Below are 23,519 nucleotides of genomic sequence, written 5' to 3'. Positions count from 1 at the left end.
TTGAGCTTTAAGCCAACTTTTTCACTCTCCTCTTTCACTTTCATCAAGAAGCTTTTAGTTCCTCTTCACTTTCTGCCATAAGGGTGGTGTCATGTGCATATCTGAGGTGATTGAGATTTCTCCCGGCAATCTTGATACCAGCTTGTGCTTCTTCCAGTCCAGCGTTTCTCATGATATGCTCTGCATATAAGTTAAATAAGCAGGGTGACAATATACAGCCTTGATGTACTCCTTTTCCTATTTGGAACCAGTCTGTTGTTCCATGTCCAGTTTTAACTGTTGCTTCCTGACCTGCATACAGATTTCTCAAGAGGCAGGTTAGGTCATCTGGTATTCCCATCTCTTCCAGAATTTTACACAGTTTCTTGTGATACACACAAAGACTTTGGCATAGTCAATAAAGCAGAAATAGATGTTTTTCTAGACTCTCTTGCTTTATCCATGATCCATCAGATGTTGGCAACTTGATCTCTGGTTCCTCTGCCTTTTCTAAGACCAGCTTGAACATCAGGAAGTTCACAGTTCATGTATTGCTGAAGCCTGGCTTGGAGAATGTTGAGCATTACTTTACTAGCATATGAGATGAGTGCAGTTGTGCAGTAGTTTGAGCATTCTTTGGCATTGTGTTTCTTTGGGATTGGAATGAAACTGAACTTTTCCAGTCCTGTGGCCATTGCTGAGTTTTCCAAATTTGCTGGCACATTGAGTGCAGCACTTTCACAGCATCGTCTTTCAGGATTTGAAATAGCTCAACTGGAATTCCATCACCTCCACTAGCTTTGTTCGTAGTGATGCTTTCTAAGGCCCTCTTGACTTCACACTCCAGGATGTCTGGCTCTAGATGAGTGATCACACCATTGTGATTATCCAGGTCATGAAGATCTTGTTTGTACAGTTCTTCTGTGTATTCTTGCCACCTCTTCTTAATATCTTCTGCTTCTGTTAGGTCCAGACCATTTCTGTCCTTTATCGAGCCCATCTTTGCATGAAATGTTCCCTTGGTATCTCTAATTTTCTTGAAAAGATCTCTAGTCTTTCCCATTCTGTTGTTTTCCTCTTTCTTTGCATTGATCACTGAAGAAGGCTTTCTCATCTCTTCTTGTTATTCTTTGGAACTCTGCATTCAGATGCTTATATCTTTCCTTTTCTCCTTTGCTTTTCACTTCTCTTCTCTTCACAGCTATTTGTAAGACCTCCCTAGACAGCCATTTTGCTTTTTGCATTTCTTTCCCATGGGGATGGTCTTGATCCCTGTCTCCTGTACAATGTCATGAACCTCATTCCATAGTTCATCAGGCACTCTATCTATCAGATCTAGGCCCTTAAATCTATTTCTCACTTCCACTGTATAATCATAAGGGATTGGATTTAGGTCATATCTGAATGGTCTAGAGGTTTTCCTACTTTTCTTCAATTTGAGTCTGAATTTGGTAATAAGGAGTTCATGATCTGATCCACAGTCAGCTCCTGGTCTTGTTTTTGTTGACTGTATAGCATTTCTCCATCTTTGGTTGCAAAGAATATAATCAACCTGATTTTGGTGTTGACCATCTGGTGATGTCCACGTGTAGAGTCTTCTCTTGTGTTGTTGGAAGAGGGTGTTTGCTATGACCAGAGCTTTTTTGGCAAAACTCTATTAGTCTGCCCTGCTTCATTCCTCATTCCAAGGCCAAATTTGCCTGTTAGTCCTGGTGTTTCTTGACTTCCTACTTTTGCATTCCAGTCCCCTATAATGTAAAGGACATCTTTTGGGGTGTTCTAAAAGGTCTTGTAGGTCTTCATAGAACCATTCACCTTCAGCTTCTTCAGCATTACTGGTTGGGGCATAGACTTGGATAACTGTGATATTGAATGGTTTGCCTTGGAGACGAACAGAGATCATTCTGTCATTTTTGAGATTGCATCCAAGTACTGCATTTCAGACTCTTTTGTTGACCATGATGGCTACTCCATTTCTTCTGAGGGATTCCTGCCTGCAGTAGTAGATGGTCATCTGAGTTAAATTCACCCATTCCAGTCCATTTTAGTTCGCTGATTCCTAGAATGTCAACGTTCACTCTTGCCATCACTTGTTTGACCACTTCCAATTTGCCTTGATTCATGGACCTGACATTCCAGGTTCCTATGAAATATTGCTCTTTACAGCATTGGACCTTCCTTCTATCACCAGTCACGTCCATAGCTGGGTATTGTTTTTGCTTTGGCTCCATCCCTTCATTCTTTCTGGAGTTATTTCTCCACTAATCTCCAGTAGCATATTGGGCACCTACTGACCTGGAAGTTCCTCTTTCAGTATCCTATCATTTTCCTTTTCATACTGTTCATGGGGTTCTCAAGGCAAGAATACTGAAGTGGTTTGCCACTCCCTTCTCCACTGGACCACATTCTGTCAGACCTCTCCACCATGACCCGCCCACCCTGGGTTGCCCCGCAGGCATGGATTAGTTTCATTGAGTTAGACAAGGCTGTGGTCCTAGTGTGATTAGATTGACTAGTTTTCTGTGAGTATGGTTTCAGTGTGTCTGCCCTCTGATGCCCTCTTGCAACACCTACCGTCTTACTTGGGTTTCTCTTACCTTGGGCATGGGGTATTTCTTCACAGCTGCTCCAGCAAAGTGCAGCCGCTGCTCCTTACCTTGGAGGAGGGTATCTCCTCACCGCCTCCCTTCCTGACCTTCAACGTGGGATAGCTCCTGTAGGCCCCCCTGCGCCCATGCAGACACTGCTCCTTGGGCATGGGGTTGCTCCTCCCAGCCACCGCCCCGGCCTATGGCACAGGGTGGCTCCTCCCAGCCAACACCCCTGACCTCAGATACGAGGTGGCTCCTCCCGACCTACTCCTGACCTTGGACACGGGTAGCCCCTCTCAGCCGCCACCCCTGGCCTTGGACTTGGGTAGCTCTTCTCGGCCATTCCTGCACTGGCGCAGCCTGGCACTCTCAGCCCCTGCCCCTGACCTCAGATGTGGAGTAACGCCTCTTCGCCACTGCCCTTCGGGCATGGGGTCCTCCCGGCTTCTGCCCCTGACCTCGGACGTGGGGTAGCTCCTCTCGGCCGCGCTTAGTACGCCAGTCGCAGCCATCCGCGCTTAGTAAATAAGGAACATGATTTTATGTATCAGCATCTGATGACGTTTGTTATCAAGATTTTTCATCTCCAAGTTAATCCATTTTCTGGGCAAATGATGAGATGGAGTTTCTGGACTCAGCCTGAGCCTAAGGGTCAGATTCTGAACCTTGGTGAACACATGCAAATAATGCCAAGTTGAGGAGCCTCATCATTCACTCCTTCCTCCACTCAACCAATATTTACTGCACTTTGTGCTGAGCACACATTAAGCATCATCTTGGAAGGCAAACTCTCAATCTCTCTTTGTCTTCCCATTTGAACTTTCTGAAAACACCATCTAGACCAAAAGGTTTTCAGTCTTAACACCCACTATGCTTCAGAATGATCTATTTAGATTTTTTACAATACAAATAGATCATTCTGAAGCATAGTGGGTGTTAAGAACTGAAAACCTTTGGTCAATGATTTGTAGTTTGGGTAAGGGTTTCAGGCAATTGTATTTTTGAAAACTCTGTAGGTGACCTGAAGACTAGTCAGAGTTGTGAGCAGTTAACAAGGATTTTGTGTTGGCATCAATTAGAACTACAATTAGAACAAAATGTTCATCTATAGAATAAAATGTGTCATCTACTTGTTTTCTCTTGCTGACTTTAGTGTCTAGACAGATATAAGTATGTTTATGGGGATTTCAATGAAAACATATATTAGTGTTCTCTGGCTGCTTTAGTAGAATATCACAGACTGCATGACTTACACACCATAAATTTATTTTCTCATATTTTTGAAGATTCAAGGTCCAAGATCAAGGTGCAGTAAAGGTTGGTTTCTGGTAATACCTCCCTCCTAGGCTTGCAGACAACAGCTTCTCACTGTGACCTCATATGGCCTTTTCTCTGTCAGGGCAGAGAGAGCTCTTTCTCTTCTCATAAGTTCTATCAAATTAGTCTCCTCCTATTGACTTCATTGAATGTTAATTATCTCCATAAAGGCTATATCTCAAATTCTAGTCACATTAAGATTTAGGGCTTCAACATGCGGATTTTGAGGGAACATAATTCAGTCCATAACTAGTTTACAAGATGATAAACTTCCGCTTGGCTTGTATGTGGCTTTACTAAGATCAGCTCTTAGTCATGACATTAGGTCATATCAATCCCATGCTCAAAAATTTAAATGGATGATCTTTTCTTTCTGTTAAGTCTTTTGGAAAATAGGATACAGAAGAGACAGACCCCAGGAGACAACCACTATCAACATCTTCACATCAATTTTTATATTCCTTGTGGCCCAGATAAACATATGTGAATATCTATTTATAATACCAAGATAACCCAATATCTGCTGTTAATCCCATCCTGCCTATATGATGTAATGTATTATTAGAAAGACTACTCTGAATGCTATTTGAAAATAAACATAAAGGGGTACAGAAACAGAGAGACTGTGTGGCTAGTAAACTACTCCAGGTGGAAATTGGTGGTCATCTTGAATCAGATATGTGGTAAGAGGTAGTCATATTACCAACACAAATAAAAGATAGATAAATAGATGATAGATTAGAAATATTGATAGATAGAAAAGATAACAGTATTTGCTGATAGAATGTGGGTTGTGAGAAATGAGTAAAATCAAGGATAACAGCAAAATTATGTGATAAAAAAATGGAAGTGTGAAGGTAGCATTTATTGGGATTGGAAAACTGTATGAGAACATGATTAGGAAGCTTAAACATAGACATGTAAAGTTTGAGATATCTATTATACATCGAAGTGGAGATGTCAACTAAATGGTTGGATATTTACAATGTGGACTCCTTTGGAGAAATCCAGACCAGAATTTTGGAGCAGTCAAGTGTTTAAAATCATGAGATGGTACATATCTATGTTGGGTTTCTATTGCTGCCATAGAAATCACTACAAATATAGTTGCTTAACACAAAATTATTATCTCACATTTCTGAAAATCAGAAGTCTGGTGTGAGTCTCACTGATATTAAATTGAGGTATTCATAAGCTATTGGAGAAGGCAATGGCACCCCACTCCAGTACTCTTGCCTGGAAAAATCTCATGGACGGAGGAGCCTGGTGGGCTGCAGTGCATGGGGTCGCTAAGAGTCGGACACGACTGAGTGACTTCATTTTCACTTTTCACTTTCATGCACTGGAGAAGGAAATGGCAACCCACTCCGGTGTTCTTGCCTGGAGAATCCCAGGGACGGGGGAGCCTGGTGGCCTGCCGTTTATGGGGTCGCACAGAGTCGGACACGACTGAAGTGACTTAGCAGCAGCATTCATAAGCTATGATCCTTTCTAGGGTCTCAGAAGGAGAAACCATTTTCTGCTGGTTCTTGTTATGACCTGAATTCCATTCTTGGCAGTTGTAAGACTGAGGTCTTCATGTTCACCTAGTTGTATGCTTCCCTAGCTTCTACAGACCCCACATGTGCTGGACGTACGGTCCTCTTACTCCATCTTCAAAGATAGCAACAGTATGTCGAATTCTTACCTCATATCTCTCAGACCCACTTTTCTACCTCTTATTCTTCCACTTTGGTGAACTTCCATGATTAAAATAGGACCACCTAGATAATCCAGAGTAATCTCTCATCTCAAGGACCTTAACTTTGATTACATCTGCAAGACATTTTTGCTTCATAAGTTTACATAGACACAGGTTTGAGGATTAGTGCATGGCCATAACATCAGAAAGTAATGAGTGTAGATAGTGAAGCAAGGTGATGTGGATGGTCTGTGTCTGATCTCTGGGATATTCCAGAATTGCGAGATTGAAAAGATAAGAAAGAAACTAGTCAAAGCAACAAGGGAGCTGCCACTGAGTGTGAGAAAAGAATTGTGATTGTTGAATACATAGTGATGCAAGGATTCAAGTAAGGACAGCACCATTGCTGCTGAGCTTTGAGGAGATGAAACAGACTGTCTATTAGATTTAATGACATGAAGTTTCCTAGTGACTTGAACAAAAGCAGTTCTATTGGTATGGTGGAAACAAAGCATGATGAGAGAGACTTAGAGGGAGAGACAGATTAATTCAAATAAGGTATACAAATAGTTAATATACATGAAAAAATAGTCAACCTTAGTCATCATCATTGTTTTTGTTCAGTCATCAAGACGTGTCCAACTCTTTGCAGTCCCATGGACTGCAGCACACCAGGCTTCCTTGTCCCTTGCCATCTCCCAGGTTTGCCCAAGTTCATGTCCACTGAAGCAGTGATGCCATCCAACCATTTCATCCTCTGTTGCCCTCTTCTCCTTCTGACTTCAATCTTTCCCATCATCAGGGTCTTTTCCAATGAGTCAGATGTTCACATCAGGTAGCCAAACAATTGGAGCTTCAGTTTCAGCATCAAGCATTCCAATGAGTATTCCAGGTTTCCTTTAAGATTGACTGGTTTGCTCTCCTTGCTTTCCAAGTGATTCTCAAGAGTCTTCTACACCACCAAAGTTTGAAAGCATCATTTCTTTGGCACTCAGCCTTCTCTATTGCCCAGCTCTCACAACTGTACACGACTACTTGAAATACCATAGCCTTGGTTACATGGACCTGTGTCACCATCATGACATCTTTGCTTTTTAACACACTCTCTAGGTTTTCATAGTTTTCCTGTCAAGAAGCAATCTTCTTCTAATTTCATTAATTATTAGTGAAATGCAATTCAAAATGACAATGAGATATTACATCACACACATACTAGGAAAGTTATAATCAAAAAATGAGTTATGTGCAGGAATCCTCCTATATTGCTGGTGGAAATGTGAAAATGATGAAACTGCAGGTAGAATATTTCTATAGGCAGAAAATAAGAATAAAAGAATGAGAGGAGAGTGGACTACAAAAACCATTTTGAAGGATAACCCAATGGAAGATAATGATTGGTTGGGTGTCTGGAATAATGGAGGAAATGAGTCAAAATTAGGGAAACTGTGATCCTCTGTAAACCTAAATCAAGCATATCACTTTACTTGAGGAGCTTAACTGTGGTGTTTAACATCTGTGAGTTTTAGTTTTCCACCTGTGCAGTGGAAATTTCTGCCTCACAGAATCATTGAATGTTTAAATGAAAACTTATGTAAAACCTATTGAGTGAACTTTTGAATAACAATGTAAGTGAAGCTGGTTTGAAGACTGTGCTGCTAAAATCCACAACACATCTTGTAAAGAGAGGAAGAACTCTCACAAGACCCAAGAATGAGAAGCATTCCTCTCAGAATGTTTCCTCTAAACTGTCAAGGTCCCTCTTTCCATGTCTCCTGCATACCGAGTCCCCATTGCCCACTTAAGGGGTTACACCTCTTTAGCCACCAGATGATTCAGCAATGAAATCAGTCCATATTGCAGCACCAGCATCAGAGGCTAGGTCTTTGGGAGAGGAACAAATGAAGGATATTCCCATCCAATATTTCAGGGTTCAGTGCCCATGTAAAGAAGGGTGATATGCGAAATCTGGATTCACTCAGTGTTGAATTTAAGGTTTTCATCTGCCACCAACAGCTTGGGAATAATATTTACTATCCTATAAAATACAGAACATAACACCTACCCTAGAGGTTCCTTGTGAGAATTAGAAGAGATAATATTTGTAGAGTGCCCAGGATAAAACTTGGTCCATTATCGGCTCTGAAATTTCAGCTCCATCTCTTGTTGAGCTGAGATCACAAAGGTCAGAGTAAAAGACCAGGAGCAGCCAGAGCTGAACCAGAATTCAAGCAGGTATCTGAAGGATGTCAGCATCAAAGTGAAAGTGTCCCAAGATTCCTCTGTTTCCTTCAATTATATTATCTTCATACTCTCGCAGGTATGTTCTGGACTGCAGAGTAGACAGTGTTGAGAGGCAACTCTTGTTCCAGATGTCGCGCGCTGATACTCTAGGAGTGAAAGATAATGGATTCTCAAAGCAGATAAAGTATAAACTAGACCAAATTTGGAAAACTCAGAAGTGTCCACAGGACTGGAAAAGTCAGTTTTCATTTCAATCCCAAAGAAAGGCAATGCTAAAGGATGTTCAAATTACCATAAAATTGCACTCATTTCACATGCTAGCAAAGTAATGCTCAAAATCCTTCAAGCTAGCCTTCAGCAGTACATGAACCAAGAAATTCCAGATTTACAAGCTGGATTTAGAAAAGACAGAGGAATAAGAGATCAAGTTGCCAACACACGTTGGATCATAGAAAATACAAGGAAATTCCAGAAAAATATTTACTTCTGCTTCATTAATTACACTAAAGCCTTTGAATGTGGGAATCACAAAATACTGTGGAAAAATTCTTAAAGAGTTGGGTATACCAGACCACCTTACATGTCTCCTGAGAAACCTATATGCCGGTCAAGAAGCAACAATTCAAACTAGACTTGGAACAATGAACTGGTTCAAAATTGGGAAAGGAGTACATCAAGGCTGTACACTGAGACCCCACTTATTTAATTTATATGCAAAGTACATCTCACACACACAGACACACACACAAAAAAAAACAGGCTGGATGAATCACAAGCTGGAATCAAGATTGCTGAGAGAAATATCAACAATCTCAGATATGAAAATGACAACATCCTTATGGCAGAAAGTGAAGAAGGACTAAAGTGTCTCTTGATGAAGGTGAAAGAGGAGCATGAAAAAAAGCTGGCTTAAAACTCAGCATTTAAAAAACAAAGATCATGACATTGGTCCCATTGTTTCAAGGCAAAGAGATGAGGGGAAAGTGGAAACAGTGACAGATTTTATATTCTTGGGCTCCAAAATCAGCACGGGCTATGACTGCAGCCATGAAATTAAAAGATGCTTGCTTCTTGAAAGAAAAGCTATGACCAACCTAGACAGCATATTAAAAAGCAGAATTACTTTGCTGAAAAGGTATGTATAGTCAAAGCTATGTTTTTTCCAGTAGTCAGATGTGGGAGTTGACCATAAAGAAGGCTGAGTGAGCACCAAAGGATTGATGCTTTAGAACTGTGGTGCTGGAGAAGACTCTTGAGAGTCCCTTGGACTGCAAGGAGATCCAACCAGCCAATCCTAAAGGAAATCAGTCCTGAATATTCATTGGAAGGACTGATGCTGAAGCTGAAGCTCCAACACTTTGATCACCCTATGTGAACAGCCAACTCATTGGAAAAGACCCTGATGCTAGAAAAGATTGAGGGCAGGAGGAGAAGGGAGTGAAAGAGGATGAGATGGTTGTATGGCATCACCAACTGAATGAACATGAGTTTGAACAAGCTTCATTAGATAGGGAAGGTTAGGGAAGCCTGGAGTGCTACAGTCCATGGGGTTGCAAAGAGTTGGATGTGACTTAGTGACTAAATAATGGACTGCAAAGGAACCCACATGGAACTAGTGCGCTGACAGGCACTGTTTATGGTTCCCCTAAGTACCCAGTACCACACAGGCCTCGGACATAAATTTTCCTAGTTAATAACGTTGGTTGTTCAGAAAGAATAGTAGGACCAGAAATAGCAATGACTAGGTTTGATAAGCACAAGTGCAGCTGCAGAGGGACCTAGTACAACCTAGGATGAGCTCAGCTCCCACCTCTCACCTGGTACATGCCTTCTTGATACTCTTCCTGGTGCTGCTCTGCCCAGTTGCCATCATCTTGGTTCCTGTCATCCTCCTGCAATGCTGCTCCTGAGTCACACACATACACAGAGTGGAGCTTGAATCTCAGTCTTGAAAACCTGTGCCCAGCTCCATGGTTATGACCCCAATGCCATGATCACACACACCAGCCCCTTTGCAAGTGCAATCTCTGAGCAGCAAAGTGAAGAAGAAAGGGTTTCAGTGGAAGAGAGGAGTTATCTGAGGATGAAAGAGAAGTGCAACCTGCCTCTTCCGGTCTCTGTGTTCCTTTCCTTCTTATATATCTTCCAAAAGTACAGTCCAGTTCCCAGGAAGAATAGCACAGCCACAACAGCCCATAGGATGCCTTCAAGGGGACCAGCAATGCTCTGTTCTTGTGAACCTGTTTCCCTCACACAGAGAAAATGGAGAATGGTTAAGAGAAGACAGAATTTTAAATAACCATTGCCATAGTGAGATAGAGAACACAGGGAGAAGTCTGAAGTCCTGGTCCAGAAGTTGAAGAGTGCAGCAGGTTCATTCATAACTGAACTGAGAAAATACCAAAATCTCGCAGTCAGAGACATTGAAGTTCAATGGAGGTTTACATCTTGTACGCATGTCTTCAAGGAGGGCCTTCCAGAGGAGGTGATGCATAAATTGAGTCTTGAGGGAGGAGTAGGAGTTTCCCACATATTCAGGGGTAGGCACAGCATTTCAGGAAGGAGGAACATAATGTTCACGGCATGTCTGTATCAGATCATCAGCCATGAGGATTGCCATCACCCCACTGTGGCAGGGAGGAGAAGGACAGGGCAGGAAAGAACTGGAAAAGGAGGATAAGAGAGGGTAAGAATCTCTTTCTTAAGGGTTTACTGAGTGTTTAATTTTATCTGAGAGTCCAGGATGAGGCTGAGGCAAGGGTTATAGGGTATTTAAGGGATGCTGATATATCAGATCCCCCCAGTAGGTCAGGTCTCCCTTGGGAAGGATGGGTTAGAAGGGTGAACTACACACCAGGTCATTACTAATTCAATGCAACACTTGAATGTGAGGAAACATTGCCAGGATCTTTGCTTGGAACATGAATTCAAAGGAGACAAGACACGGCCTCTGCCCTCAGGGTGTTCTAATCTGCACAGGAAACAAGTCTACAAACTGCATTGCTACTCAGTGTGGAGTGGCCATCGATCACTCCTTTAAAAAGATAACATCTCTACTGGAAGGTTATGGCACCAGCAAGGCCCTCTGCCAACTGAGACTGGGTTCCTTTTCTTCAAATGTTATTAAAAGCAGAACCATAACCAGCATGGGGCCCCGTGTAACCGTATTGATCACTCAGTTAAAATCACTAGCCTTAACTGAGAGACATCCTTCAACAGCAGTAACAAAGTGAAGGACTCTTGACTTGGGAGGGCTGGTGGTAAAGGAAATAGCATTTCCAGAGGGTCAGAAGGGGCTCTAGGCAAACAATCCTGTGTGAAATACATGAGAAGAGAGACACTGAGCCCTGAATCCTACAGGGAGTTGCTGTGAGTCAAGTCCCTCAGATGACACAATTGAAACAATCCAATTCACTTTTCCTAAAGATCACTCTAGACACACAATGAATGATGAATGATGTGGGCAGAGGTACTGGAAGGCTAGTGCCTGGGCCAACAGGGGTAAGGGGTGGAGAGGAGAGCATGGATGTGAGAGAAATTCAAAAGCAGAAGCAAATTGGTTGTGCTTCCCAGGCTCCTGTATGGGGTGACCCGGTGGAAGGTGGTGCTAATAACGCAGTGGGGACAAAAGCCCAGAGCTCTCACCCCAGTACACCTGAGCTCCAAGAGTGTCCCTCCCTCTGGTAGGTTGCACTCACCAGGGAAACAGATTTTCCCGAAGTCTACAGAGGCAGTTTTCTTGTCCACATGGTTGCTGACCACACAGGTGAGGCTGGCATTAGGCTGGCTCAGGGACAGGTTCACAGTCAGGCTCCAGGAGCTGGGGCTGATCCTGGTGTCCCACTCCACTCCAGCTCCTGGGAAGGCCCTCGCTCTCCCAGGTCACCTTCAAGTCCTCTCTGTTCCCTGGGTCCCTGCACTCCAGGGTGATATTGCACCAGCCTGGTGTGATGGATGATGACTTGACCAGAATCTCAGGAAGGATCATGGGCTCTGGGGCAGGTGAGACAAAAGAATGAAGCATCACATGAGTGCAGAACATGGCAGTTCACATTTTCTCATCCATTATCTTACTGGAGCTCTGGCACCCTTCCTCTCAGGATGGTCAATGCATTTTCCAGAAGAAACACCATTTTCCCCAAACCCAGCAATGGCAATAAGAAAGGGAACAATTGAGGTAAGTCCTATGTGAGCTCAATAGATTAGCAAGCCTTAAAACTCTTCCATTAAAAAAAAAAAAAAACTATATGATGGACTTCACCTTCCAGGACTCATTGTATGTAAGAAATTGGGATGTTTCCTTCTTTCCAGGGGAAGGAGTCGGGGAAGGAAGGACTTGACCTGGTCCAGGGCCGTTGCCCTGCTTCTCCTGTTCAGATGATTCCTGGGACACACAGCCCTTGTGGAGTACTGACATATGGCCTGTGCTAGATGCCAAAAGTAAAGACATTACTAAGAGATTCACTGGTAGTGACCAGGAACTACAACCCAAGTGTGCTTAGAACATGCCGCTAAACTTGAAGTTCCCACAGGCAGAGAAGAAGTTGCTCATTGACATAGCAACTGTTATAGATATCACGTGGGGTCCTAAACTGTTCCAAGTCATTCTCATGTCTATATTTCCCTATGCAACAGAAACTTTAGGGAAACAAAGAGTTGACTAAATAAGGCTCTTAAGATGCACTGTAAATTTTCTCCTGTATCTGTTGAGGATTTGGGAGTGAGATTTGAGGGGTCTTAGTAAGCAATTACAGCTCTGTCAGGTAAAAAGAGAGAGGACAGGGAGGACTACCTACCTATGTATTTCCAACTTGTGGTAGATGCATAATGCCCTAATCCCCAGAACCTCTGTTTATGTTAGGCTATTTGGCAAAGAGGAATGAAGGTAACAGATGGATTAAGGATATTTATTAATTGACCTTCAAATAGGGATTTATTCCAGAATACCTGGTTGGAACCAAGGCAATACAAGGGTCCTTAAAAGTAGAAGAAGGAAGAAGAGGAGGAGGTCAGAGGGATCAGTGTGAGAAGAAATCATCCCTCCATTGCTGGCTCTGAAGATGGACAAGTGTGACCATGAGCCAAAGAATGCCAGCAGTCATTTGTTCCTCTGGAACCTAAAGGAAGGAAGACAGTTCTGACAGCACTGAAAATGGAGCATTTCCTGCCGTATCAATAAACAAGGATGCCACAGCCATCGGTGACCCCAGTCCAAGGATGCCACAGCCATCAGTGACCCCAGTCCAAGGATGCCACAGCCATCAGTGATCCCAGCCCCCAAACAGAAATTTCTGAGCTCAAAAGGGGCCCAGGAAGAACAATGCCTGTTATCTTGCAGCCTTCAGTCATTTCCCATGGTGATCCCTGAGGAGCTGGGGTGATGGGGTGGCGAGGGAAGGAAAAAGCCCCAGAGAACTGAGATGAATATGAAAAGAATGACTTCAGTAAGCCCAGACTTTTGCACTTTCCCATACATGGAAAAGTGCTAAATTCCTTGAGATATCTGGTTTTGCTTAATTACCAATAATCCTTTAAAGTTCAGACTACCTGCCCCTTGTTGCAAATTCTATATGACCTGACTCCTCCCTCTGCCTCCTCAGAGCAGTTCTCTTAGGGTTACTTGAGATGCTGTCTCTTAGGCTTGAAGTCCTGAAAATGTCTACCAAATAAAACATAACTCTCAACTTCTAGATTGTTACTAATATTTGAGACTTCTGTCTGACTTCTGACTTCCAGAAAGATAAAATAATATTTTTGTGTCTTAAGCCACTAGTTCAGTTCAGTCACTCAGTCAAGTCTGACTCTTAGCAAACCCATGGACTGCAGTACGCCAGCCTTCCCTGTCCATCACCAACTCCCAGAGCTTACTCAAACTCATGTCCATCGAATCGGTGATGCCTCTAACCACCGCATCCTCTGTCTCCTCTTCTCCTCCCACCTTCAACATTTCCCAACATCAGGGTCTTTTCCAATGAGTCAGTTCTTTGCACCAGGTGGCCAAAGCCTTGGAGTTTCAGCTTCAGAATCAGTCCTTCCAATGAAAGTTCAGGATTGATTTCCTTTAGGATGGACTGGTTGGATCTCCTTGCAGTCCAAGGGACTCTCAAGAGTCTTATCCAACCACAGTTCAAAAGCATCAATTCTTCAGTGCTCAGCTTTCTTTAGAGTCCAACTCTCACATCCATACATGACTACTGGAAAAACCATAACTTTGACTAAACGGACCTTTGTTGGCAAAGCAATGTCTCTGCTTTTTAAAATGCTGTCTAGGTTGGTTATAGCTTTTCTTCCAAGGAGTAATCCTCTTTTAATTTTATGGCTGCAGTCACGATATGCAGTGATTTTGGAACCCAGAAAAATAAAGTCTCTCACTGTTCCCCATCTATTTCCCATGAAGTGATGGTACCAGATGCCATGATCTTAGTTTTCTGAATATTGAGTTTTAAGCCAACTTTTTCACTCTCCTCTTTCACTTATATCAAGATGCTCTTAAGTTCTCTTTTGCTTTCTGCCGTAAGGGTGGCATCATCTGCATATCTGAAATTATTGATATTTCTCTTGGCAATCTTGATTCCAGCTGTGGTTCATCCAGCCCAGCATTTCTCATGATGTACTCTGCATATAAGTTAAATGAGCAGGGTGGCAATATACAGCCTTGACGTACTCCTTTCCCGATTTGGAACCAGTCTGTTGTTTCATGTCCAGTAATTTGTGATTTGTGATAGAAGCAATAGATAGAGTTAATACACAAATCAAATAAACTGAGTCCTATAAAAGAAGAATAATTATTATAACAAATACTAACGAAGAACTATGGATGGAGGATTATAACATTGTACAAGAGGTGGTGATCAAAACCATCCCCAAGAAAAAGAAATACAAAAAGGCAAAATGACTGTCTGAGGAAGGGAAAAGAAGACGAGCTGAGAAAAGAAGACAAGCAAATGGCAAAGGAGAAAAGCAAAGGTATATCTGAATGCAGACTTCCAAAGAATAGCAAGGAGAGATAAGAAAGCCTTTCTAAATGATCAGTGCAAAGAAATAGAGAAAAATAATACAATGGGAAAGACTAGAGATCCCTTTGGGAAAATTAGAGATAGCAAGGGAACATTTCATGCAAAGATGGGCCTACTAAACGACAGAAACAGAATGGACCTAACAGAAGCAGAACTTATTAGCAAGAAGTGGAGAACTTCGTCATAGAAGAACTATACAGAAAAGATCTTAATGACCCAGATCACCACAATGGTGTGATCACTCACCTAGAGCCAGACATCGTGGAGTGCAAAGTCAAGTAGAATTTAGGAAGCATCACTATGAACAAAGATAGTGGAGGTGACAGAATTCCAACTGAGATATTTCAAGTCCTGAAACATGATCCTTTGAAAGTGCTGCACTCAATATGCCAGCAAATTTGGAAAACTCAGCAGTGGCCACGGGATTGGAAAATGTCCATTTCATTCCAATCCCAAAAAAGGCAATGCCAAAGAATATTCAAACTACCACACAATTGCACTCATCTCACATACTAGCAAAGCAATGCTCAAAATTCTCGAAGCCAGGCTTCAGCAGTACAAGAACTGAGAACTTCCAGATGTTCAAATTGGATTTACAAAATGCAGAGGAACCAAAGAAAATTACCAACATCTGTTGGATCATAGAAAAAGCTAGAGTATTCCAGAAAAATATCATCTTCTGCTTCATTGACTACACTGAAGCCTTTGACTATGTGGATCACAACAAACTGTGGAAAATTCTTCAAGAGATGGGAATATCAGACCACCTTACCTGCTTCCTGAGAAACCTGCATGCAGGTCAAGAAGCCACAATTAGAACTGGAGATGGAAAACAGACTGGTTCCAAATTGGGAAGGAGTACATCAAGACTGTATATTGTCACCCTACTTATTTAACTTATATGCATAGTACATCATGCAAACTGCTGGGCTGGATGAAGCACAAGCTGGACTCAGGATTGCCAAAAGAAACATCAATAACCTCAGATATGCAGATGACACCACCCTTACGGCAGAAATCAAAGAAGAACTAAAGATCCTCTTGTTGAAAGTGAAAGAGGAAAATGAAAAGCTGGCTTAAAATTCAACATTCAAAAAAATGAAGATCATGACATTCAGTCGCATGATTTCATGGCAAGTAGATGGAGAAACCATGGAAACAGTGACAGACTTTATTTTCTTGGGCTCCACAATCATTGCAGACGGTGACTACAGCCATGAAATTAAAAGATGCTTGCTCCTTGGAAGAAAAGCTGTGACCAACCTAGACAGGATATTATTAAGCAGAGACATTACTTTGCCAGCAAAAGTCCATCTAGTCAAAGCTATGGTTTTCCCAGTAGTCATGTATAGATGAGAGAGTTCGACCATAAATAAAGTTGAGCACTGAAGAATTGATGTTTTTGAATTGTAGTGTTGGAGAAGACTCTTGAGAGTCCCTTGAACTACAAAGAGATCCAATCAGTCAATCCTTAAGGAAATCAGTCCGAAATATTCATTGGAAGGACTGATGCTGAAGCTGAAGCACCAATACTTTGGCCACCTGATGAGAAGAACTTACTCATTGGAAAATACCCTGATGCTAGTAAAGACTGAAGGCAGGAGGAAAAGGACATGACAGAGAATGAGATGGTTTGATGGCATCATCAACTCAATGGACATGAGTTTGAGCAAGCTCCTGGAGTTGGTGATGGACAGAAAGCCTGGCATGCTGCAGTCCTTGGGGTCACAAGAGTCAGGCACAACTCAACAGCTGAAGAGAACTGAACTGAACTGAGCTAATGAGAAGTACATTTACTCAAATTTTCATCCTCATTTCCCAAAACACTGAAGTGATTTTACCCCTGGTATGAATATCAGCTCTGTACACCATTTGTGGCAAATCTATCTACCCTAATTCTGAAAGAGAAAACAGGATATGAAGGCTGGTGTCTGGAAGGGATCATGAAAAACGGGGCCTATGTGAAACTCCTAGCACAAAAGCAGGAGGGAAGCCATAGGGTGGGGTGAAGAGGTGTTGCTTACCGTAGACAGTGAGGAGGAAAACCTGGTTAAATTCTATTCCTCCAGTGAAGCTGGCTCGAGCCCTATACTGCCCACTGTCCTCTGGGGTCAGGTTCTCAATCCTCAGGGACGTCACATTGGGCACATGGACCCTCTGCTGGTACTTGTCCTGGAGGCTGATCCAGGTTGGGGTGTCTGCCCCACGGTGGACTCGCATGAAGACTCTGTAGTTAAACTCAGGGCCAAAGCCCCATGAGACCTCCTCTGGGTCAGCTTCTTGCTTCTTGACTATATGAAACAACACAGAACCTCCTTGGATCCCCTGCATGGGAACAAATCCGGAATCCTGAACTTCAGAAACATATTTTCCAGAACTCTGGACCACTGTGCTGCAGGTGCCTAGGACAATGGAGATAGGAAATGTGAATAGTTTCTCAGCTAAGAATAAAGGAGAAAACAACAGGATTCATCTTTTTCATTAAATCCATCCAATATACTCTCCTGATTCTTGGAATGCAAGGACAATGAATTTAAAATAATTCTGGGATCAAGTCCTAGTTCTGGTGGTGCGTAACCTTCTACAAGTTACTTAAGCTTACTAATCCACATTTTCCTTACTTGGTTGATAATGGTGAGTATGAATTATGTGAGATCATGGATCTGAACCACATTTTCAGGTATATATTAAGTGTAAGATTGTAGGAGGGGCTTCTAAAGTGTCTCCCAAAACCCCCCTTCCTCCTGTTCACACCCTTTTGACACCTCTTCCCCTGGAAAATGGGCTGCACCTAGTGACTGGCGTCTATAGAATACAGACACAGATGGATATCACTCTGTGATACTAGGTTATACAAGACTGTAGGGTCCCTCTTCCTACACACACACACTTTCTCTCCTTCACTTTCTTTCTTTCTCACTCTGAGGAACCCAGCTATCATGTTGTCAGCTGCCCTAGGCAGGGGCCCACACGGCAAGGAACTGAGGGAGCCTCTGGCCAACAGCCAGGAAGGAACTGAGGCTCTCAAGCCAACAGCCACAGAAACTGCTTCCCATCAGAAACTGCACAAGTGCGCTTAGATGCAGATCCTTCTCAGATGACCCTAGGGCTGATGCAGCCCCAGCCAAGACTTTGATTTCATTTGGGGAGACCCTGAGCCAGAGGACCAAGCTGAAATACCCCTGGGCCCTCACCCACAGAAACTGACTGGGTGGTCTTCAAGGCAATAAGTTTTGGGGTGACAGGTTATACAATAGACACCTGATCGCAATAGATACCTAATATAAATATGAAGGCTGGTCTCTTTCCTGCTGTTTACAGGCAGTATAGTAGTCAGGATAAAATAAACTATGCTGTGTAAAAATGGTTATAATACCTCATGGTCTTAGAACAAGGGGTGTTTAAATCCCCCACCACAGTTCCCATGAAAGAGTGACAGAGAGAGGTCCTATCAGACATGGAAGAGGCTCCACCTACTTGCAGCTGCACACGTGGAGCTCACAGCATCCTCATGGACTCCCAGCCCCACAGCAGGGAGGGGAGAGAGGGGAGTTACACAGGGGTTTCCCTGCTTCCGTCCAGAAGTAGCGAGCTCTCTGCTCTTGATTTTGGCCAGCACTGGTCACAAGGCCCTGGCTAACTGCCAGCGACTAGAATATGAGAGGGAGCAAGTGATCAGTTAGTGAGCCCTGCTGTCCCTGCCACCAAATCAGCACTTCCCAGCCAGTCCCTGAGAGGTTGCAGTGGGCCTTCCTCAGACACTTTCCTGCAGAGCTGTGACCAGTGGGTACATTCCCTTCAGGATGACCTGATCCAGAGCCCATCTTCCCACTTAAAGCTTAAGTTCCAGAGACCTGATGCCCTCTGTCCTTTAGGGGACTAGGGTAGGACAATATAGGACCAGGGAAAGTGCCACAGAATAACTTTATCCTGAAAGCAAAAACAACCTCTTTCTTCCTTCCGGTCAAGATTCACCTGGGTGGGGCTCCAATTGCCAAGGACCCAGTTTTCTCTTCAAATCATCAAGTTCTCATCTCAAACCTGCCTCCCTCCTGCTGTACTAATACCCATTCCTGGTCTCACTGGAAGCAGAGAATAGCTCATGCCAGCATTCATATGCACAGGTGTTTCTGATATTTTTGTTTTCACTTAATCATCAGCTCATTTATTAAGGCGTTTTCTCAGGATCAGGCCTTCATCACAGTCCTTTCAGCTCCTTTTGCAGAACCATGATCCTCACACTGAGCTTAACAACATTTTAGTCCTAGGTCAAAAGCCTTCATGATCTGTATCAGTGGGGACAGTGGTCCACGAGAGTAAATGGTATTCACTCATCCATACATCCTATCTGGCTCCTCACAGCCCCTCTTCTGTCAGTTCATTCCACACCTCACTCCCTCTGAGACCCTAGTGCAAGACTAGGTCTGCTGCGAAGGACATATTACCCTGTAGAGCAGCAGTCTCCAACCTTTCAGCACTAGGGACCGGTGTCATGGAAGACAATTTTTCCACAGAAGGAGGCAGGGGATGGTTTCGGGATGATTCAAGCACATTATTTTTATTGTGCACTTTATTTCTATTATTATAATAATACATTGTGATATATATGAATAATTGTACAGCTCACCATAATGCAGAATCAGTGGAAGCCCTGAGCTAGTTTTCCTGACCTTGGGCAGCAATTCGAGTGATAGGGTGGCTGCAAATACAGATGAAGCTTCACTCACTCACCCGCCACTTAGCTCCTGCTGTGTGATCAAGTTCCTAACAGGCCAGGGACCAGTTCTTGTCCGTGGCCTAGGAATTGGGGGCCCCACTGTAAAGCACACACCCTGGTATGAGAATGGACTCCCCACATGGTTCACAGAAGGTCATCTGAGAAGAGCTGGGCAAGACTGTGTTACCAGTCCCTCTAAACAAATCAAGACACAGATACCATGGCCAGCAGGTTCCCATGACACAGTGCCCTATCCCTCTCTCGCCAGAAACAGAATTGGCATGAAACCTGAGTTTAGAATATAGCCTCCTGAACTAAGGGAAAACAAATTTCTGTTGATAAGCCACCCAGTCTGAGGCATCTTGTTTCGGCAGCCCGCACGGAGTAATACACCCTACAGGTTTTAGAGAGAATGTAGTCCTGCTGACACCTTGATTTTGGACTTTTGGGCTCCAGAACTGAAATAATATAATTCTACTCTTTTATGCCATCCAGATTTTGGGTTCTCATGAAGAGATTAATGCCTATATATGAAGAAGAAGAAGAAGATAGGTCTCTCTCTCTTGTTCTCTCTCACTCTCTCCTCTCTCTCTCTCTGCATGTCTATTTGTCTGTCCTTCTTATGTAATCTTTGAGCCCCAGGAACTGCAGAAGAAGAAAAAAACTCTAACATATCTCTCCAGTTAAATGAAATTGAGAGAGAGAAGAAAAGCTTACATTTTACTGTTGTCACAAAGGTACCTAGCTAAATGGGATGTAATGTCATGCAAAGCTCACTGTTATTTCAAAACATCTGTTTACAAATGCTTTCCAAGTGGCACTGGTGGTAAAGAACCAATGCAGGAGACGTAAGAGTTCAATCTTATGGGTCAGGTTCAATCTAATAGGTTCAGTCCCAGGGTCAGGAAGATCCCCTGGAGGAGGGCAAAGCAATCCACTCCAATGTTACTGCCTGGAGAATCCCATGGACAGAGAATCCTGAAGGGCTACAGTCCATAGGGTCACAAAGAGCTGGATACAACTGAATGAACTTAGCATTTAGAACTTAGAACTTAGAACATTCAACTTAGAATGAACTTTTACAAATGCTCTCTAACCCACTGAATTTTATATAACTCCAACAAGTTTATATAATGACTGGGATGTGTGTGTGTCAGCCACTCAGTTGTGTCCGACTCTGCAACCCCATGGACTATAGCCTACCAGGTTCCTCTGTCCATGGGGGCTTTCAGGCAAAATACTGGTCACCATGCCCTCCTCCAGAGATTCTTCCCAGCCCAGGGATCAAACATGCACCTCTTACATCTCCTACATTGGCAGGCAGCTTCTTTACCCACTAAGCCACCTGGAAAGCCTCTAAAACCAAAAATTAAAACAATAAAACCTTTCCAAACTTTCTTCAGAATTGATACTACACTTCATTATTTTCTCATCAGTCTTTATTTAATTTCATTACAAACACATATGACTTCTGAGGAAGTCATAAATGAGATACACAGCTTTCTCAGGACAGTCTTTCTTTAAGTTCCTTTTTGTTTAATTCCGTCTTCCCTGCTTCACCCTCCTTTCTTTCTTCTCCAAATTCACCCCTCCTGGAACCTACATAGCAGTCTACCATTCCTTCCATGGTTTCTTCATTCTTTTACAACATGTGGCTATACAGACACCCTTAAATTTTGGAGGCCGCCTCACTTTACAAAATTAGAATTTTATTGTATTCAACATCCTGCACCAGCCCGAGAAAACTAGACTCCATTTGCTTCCTCCAGTTCAGACCCAGGGTTCTAGGTCTGCCCCTTCTCCATGGGACAGTGACAGAGGCTGGCACATCCCCTCTGCCAGGTCAGGAGGGCCTTGTTCCCACTCCCTTGGTCCCCAGGAGCTGCTTCTGTACCTCTCTCTATTCCTCTCCACATGGAGCGCCAGGCTCTCTTGACTTAACTGTTATTGAAACAGTAGTGACCTCACCTCCCTAGTAAAGAATCCCTTACGCTAGCCAAGGCTGCCTCCACTCAGGGGTCCCAGCCTCAACACAACTTAAGACATCAGAGAGAGAAGGGGTCCCTGTATCTTGCCCCTGCCACAAAGAGCCCAGGCTACTCACTGAGGAGGAGGCTGGTGAGTCCCAGGAGCTGGGTGGTCCAGCAGAGGTGAGGGTCTTCTGAGGAGGGCTCCATCCTAGGCTGCCTGCCAGCCTATGTAGCTGCAGAGGAAACATTTAGGAGGAACAGCAAGAGAGCGGGAAAGGCTTCACTCCGAAGAGTTCTTAGGTTCTTCCCCACCCCAAGGGTGGGGCTAACAAGTTAGTTCTGGATGTCAGCTCACAGGGCTAGAATAAGCCATTCAGATGTTTCATATTATCCCCAGAACCTACAATAGGACCTCAATAAATAATTGAAGAAAAACTATATAAACAACTCCATTTTATGATATACCTGTACTGTATTGGCAAGGCGCCCCACTCCTGTGGTCATGCTAGTTTGGTGATCGCACACTCCTTACCCCTACCCGCATTATAATCCCTTTACTAGTTTCCCCTGACTAACAGCTCAGTCCACGCATCCTTGGTCACTAATATCAACCTATGGTCCAGCACAGAAATTACACTATTACACTACAGCACCACACTATTACAGCCAGGGTGGGCAAGACATCTTCTTTATACCATTTAGTGAGATAAATTTCCTTTTTAATTTTCTGTGAACTTCAACTATCTGTTGCCTAAGTAAGAAGCCATTACCAAAAGAAAATAAAGATCATTGTGAAAAGTGTCGCATTCTCATATGCCCAGTACAAATATTGGCATTTATCTATTGCTTGCACTCTTCTGGTTTTCTTAGTTGTCACTAGTACCAGTTATCCTCCCTACACACAGAAAAAGCCAGACCCCATGGTCTCTGATAGGCTCTTGTCTACATCACCCCCACCACTTCCCTTTCATCCTTTGCCAGCCCTGCTCCTGTTATCACGGAGGGGCAGGAGTAGATATCTATACTCCTTCTGGCCACAGCCTCGGCTGCCTCAGACTCACTGCCACCTACTGAGGCTCACACTCTGGTGTCTTCTCCCCAGACTGAATACCTCACACCTGAGAATTGTCACGCCACACACACCACAGGAGCAGCCCCTTCTACCTAACCCCTGGTCCATGCCTCCTTCTCCTGCCCACTGAGGCTTTCTCCTCCTCTGCCCAAGCCCCAATGCTGCATCCACAAGACTGGCCCCACAATCATGCACTCAAGGTACTCAGGGCACAGTGCACTAGACCCATTTTCTAGATGTGAAAACTGAGATCAAGAGTGGCTTCATGACCTGCAGAAAGTCACACAGTGAATCACGGGTAAGGTCTGGATTCTTGACAACAAACTCTAGAAAAAAAATTTCCCCATATCAGTCACTGTCCGATCCCTTTCTATGGCCTCAAACAACTCACAGGAGTCCATTTTGTGCTCACTCCCTGAAACTGTTCTGCAACCTCTCAGACGAGAGAATATCCAGCACTGGCTCATTCCCTCCAACCCAATCTACTAATGAGGAAATTACTTCAGAAGGCGGTCTGTGAGTCCTGTGGTCAGAAATTTCTGAATGCAGTTTGAATCCAGTCAGTTCATCTACTAGTCATTCTCAGGGTGAAAAGGAATGAGTCTGGTATGCCCTTCTCCCCCAAGTCCCTACCCCTGTAGTGAGCAATCTTTGTGTGAGAAATGTCTGGTTTAGAAAATCTTTTGTTTAAGTGAGTTGAGGAGGAGGAGCCTAGAGAGAGAAAACCAGCAATGTGGTACAGGCCTCGGACACTGGGGGAGAGCCAGACAGTAGACTTTATATGCTGGAAAAACACCTAGAACTTTTAAAAAGTCGAGGTATCCTACCTCACATTCAACATACTAATCATCCTGTACTAGGCATAACACATAAGCAAGCACACATATCAACTGCAGAAACTTTGTGAAGAGTTTACTGAACACAAACACTTGGTG

At 43.5% G+C, this 23,519-nt stretch overlaps 1 protein-coding gene across 6 annotated transcripts; it reads right to left on the bottom strand.

Moving 5' to 3' along the window:
- Nucleotides 1-3,819: 3,819 nt before the first annotated feature.
- On the bottom strand, nucleotides 3,820-21,782 carry LOC121820612 (uncharacterized). Of its 6 annotated transcripts, none has more exons than XR_009597536.1 (5): nucleotides 21,647-21,782; nucleotides 18,303-18,475; nucleotides 16,850-17,227; nucleotides 11,508-11,802; nucleotides 3,820-10,472 (listed from the first exon to the last, which is right to left on the bottom strand). XR_009597536.1 is itself a non-coding variant. In XM_042255909.2 (3 exons), exons 1-3 carry the CDS (start codon nucleotides 21,717-21,719, stop codon nucleotides 11,588-11,590), a joined length of 666 nt encoding a protein of 221 aa, XP_042111843.1. In that variant the 5' UTR covers nucleotides 21,720-21,782; the 3' UTR covers nucleotides 3,820-11,587. The 6 variants fall into 6 exon arrangements, 2 of the variants coding, with proteins under 2 accessions (XP_042111843.1, XP_060259036.1); XR_006061213.2 differs by having other exon boundaries at nucleotides 3,820-10,049; XR_006061212.2 differs by lacking the exon at nucleotides 18,303-18,475.
- Nucleotides 21,783-23,519: the final 1,737 nt, after the last annotated feature.

Source organism: Ovis aries, chromosome 1, assembly GCF_016772045.2.
Source record: "Ovis aries strain OAR_USU_Benz2616 breed Rambouillet chromosome 1, ARS-UI_Ramb_v3.0, whole genome shotgun sequence".
Taxonomy (NCBI): Eukaryota; Metazoa; Chordata; class Mammalia; order Artiodactyla; family Bovidae; genus Ovis; species Ovis aries.
The sequence above is the reverse complement of the archived record's forward strand: the minus strand, read 5'-3'. Positions and strand labels throughout refer to the sequence as shown.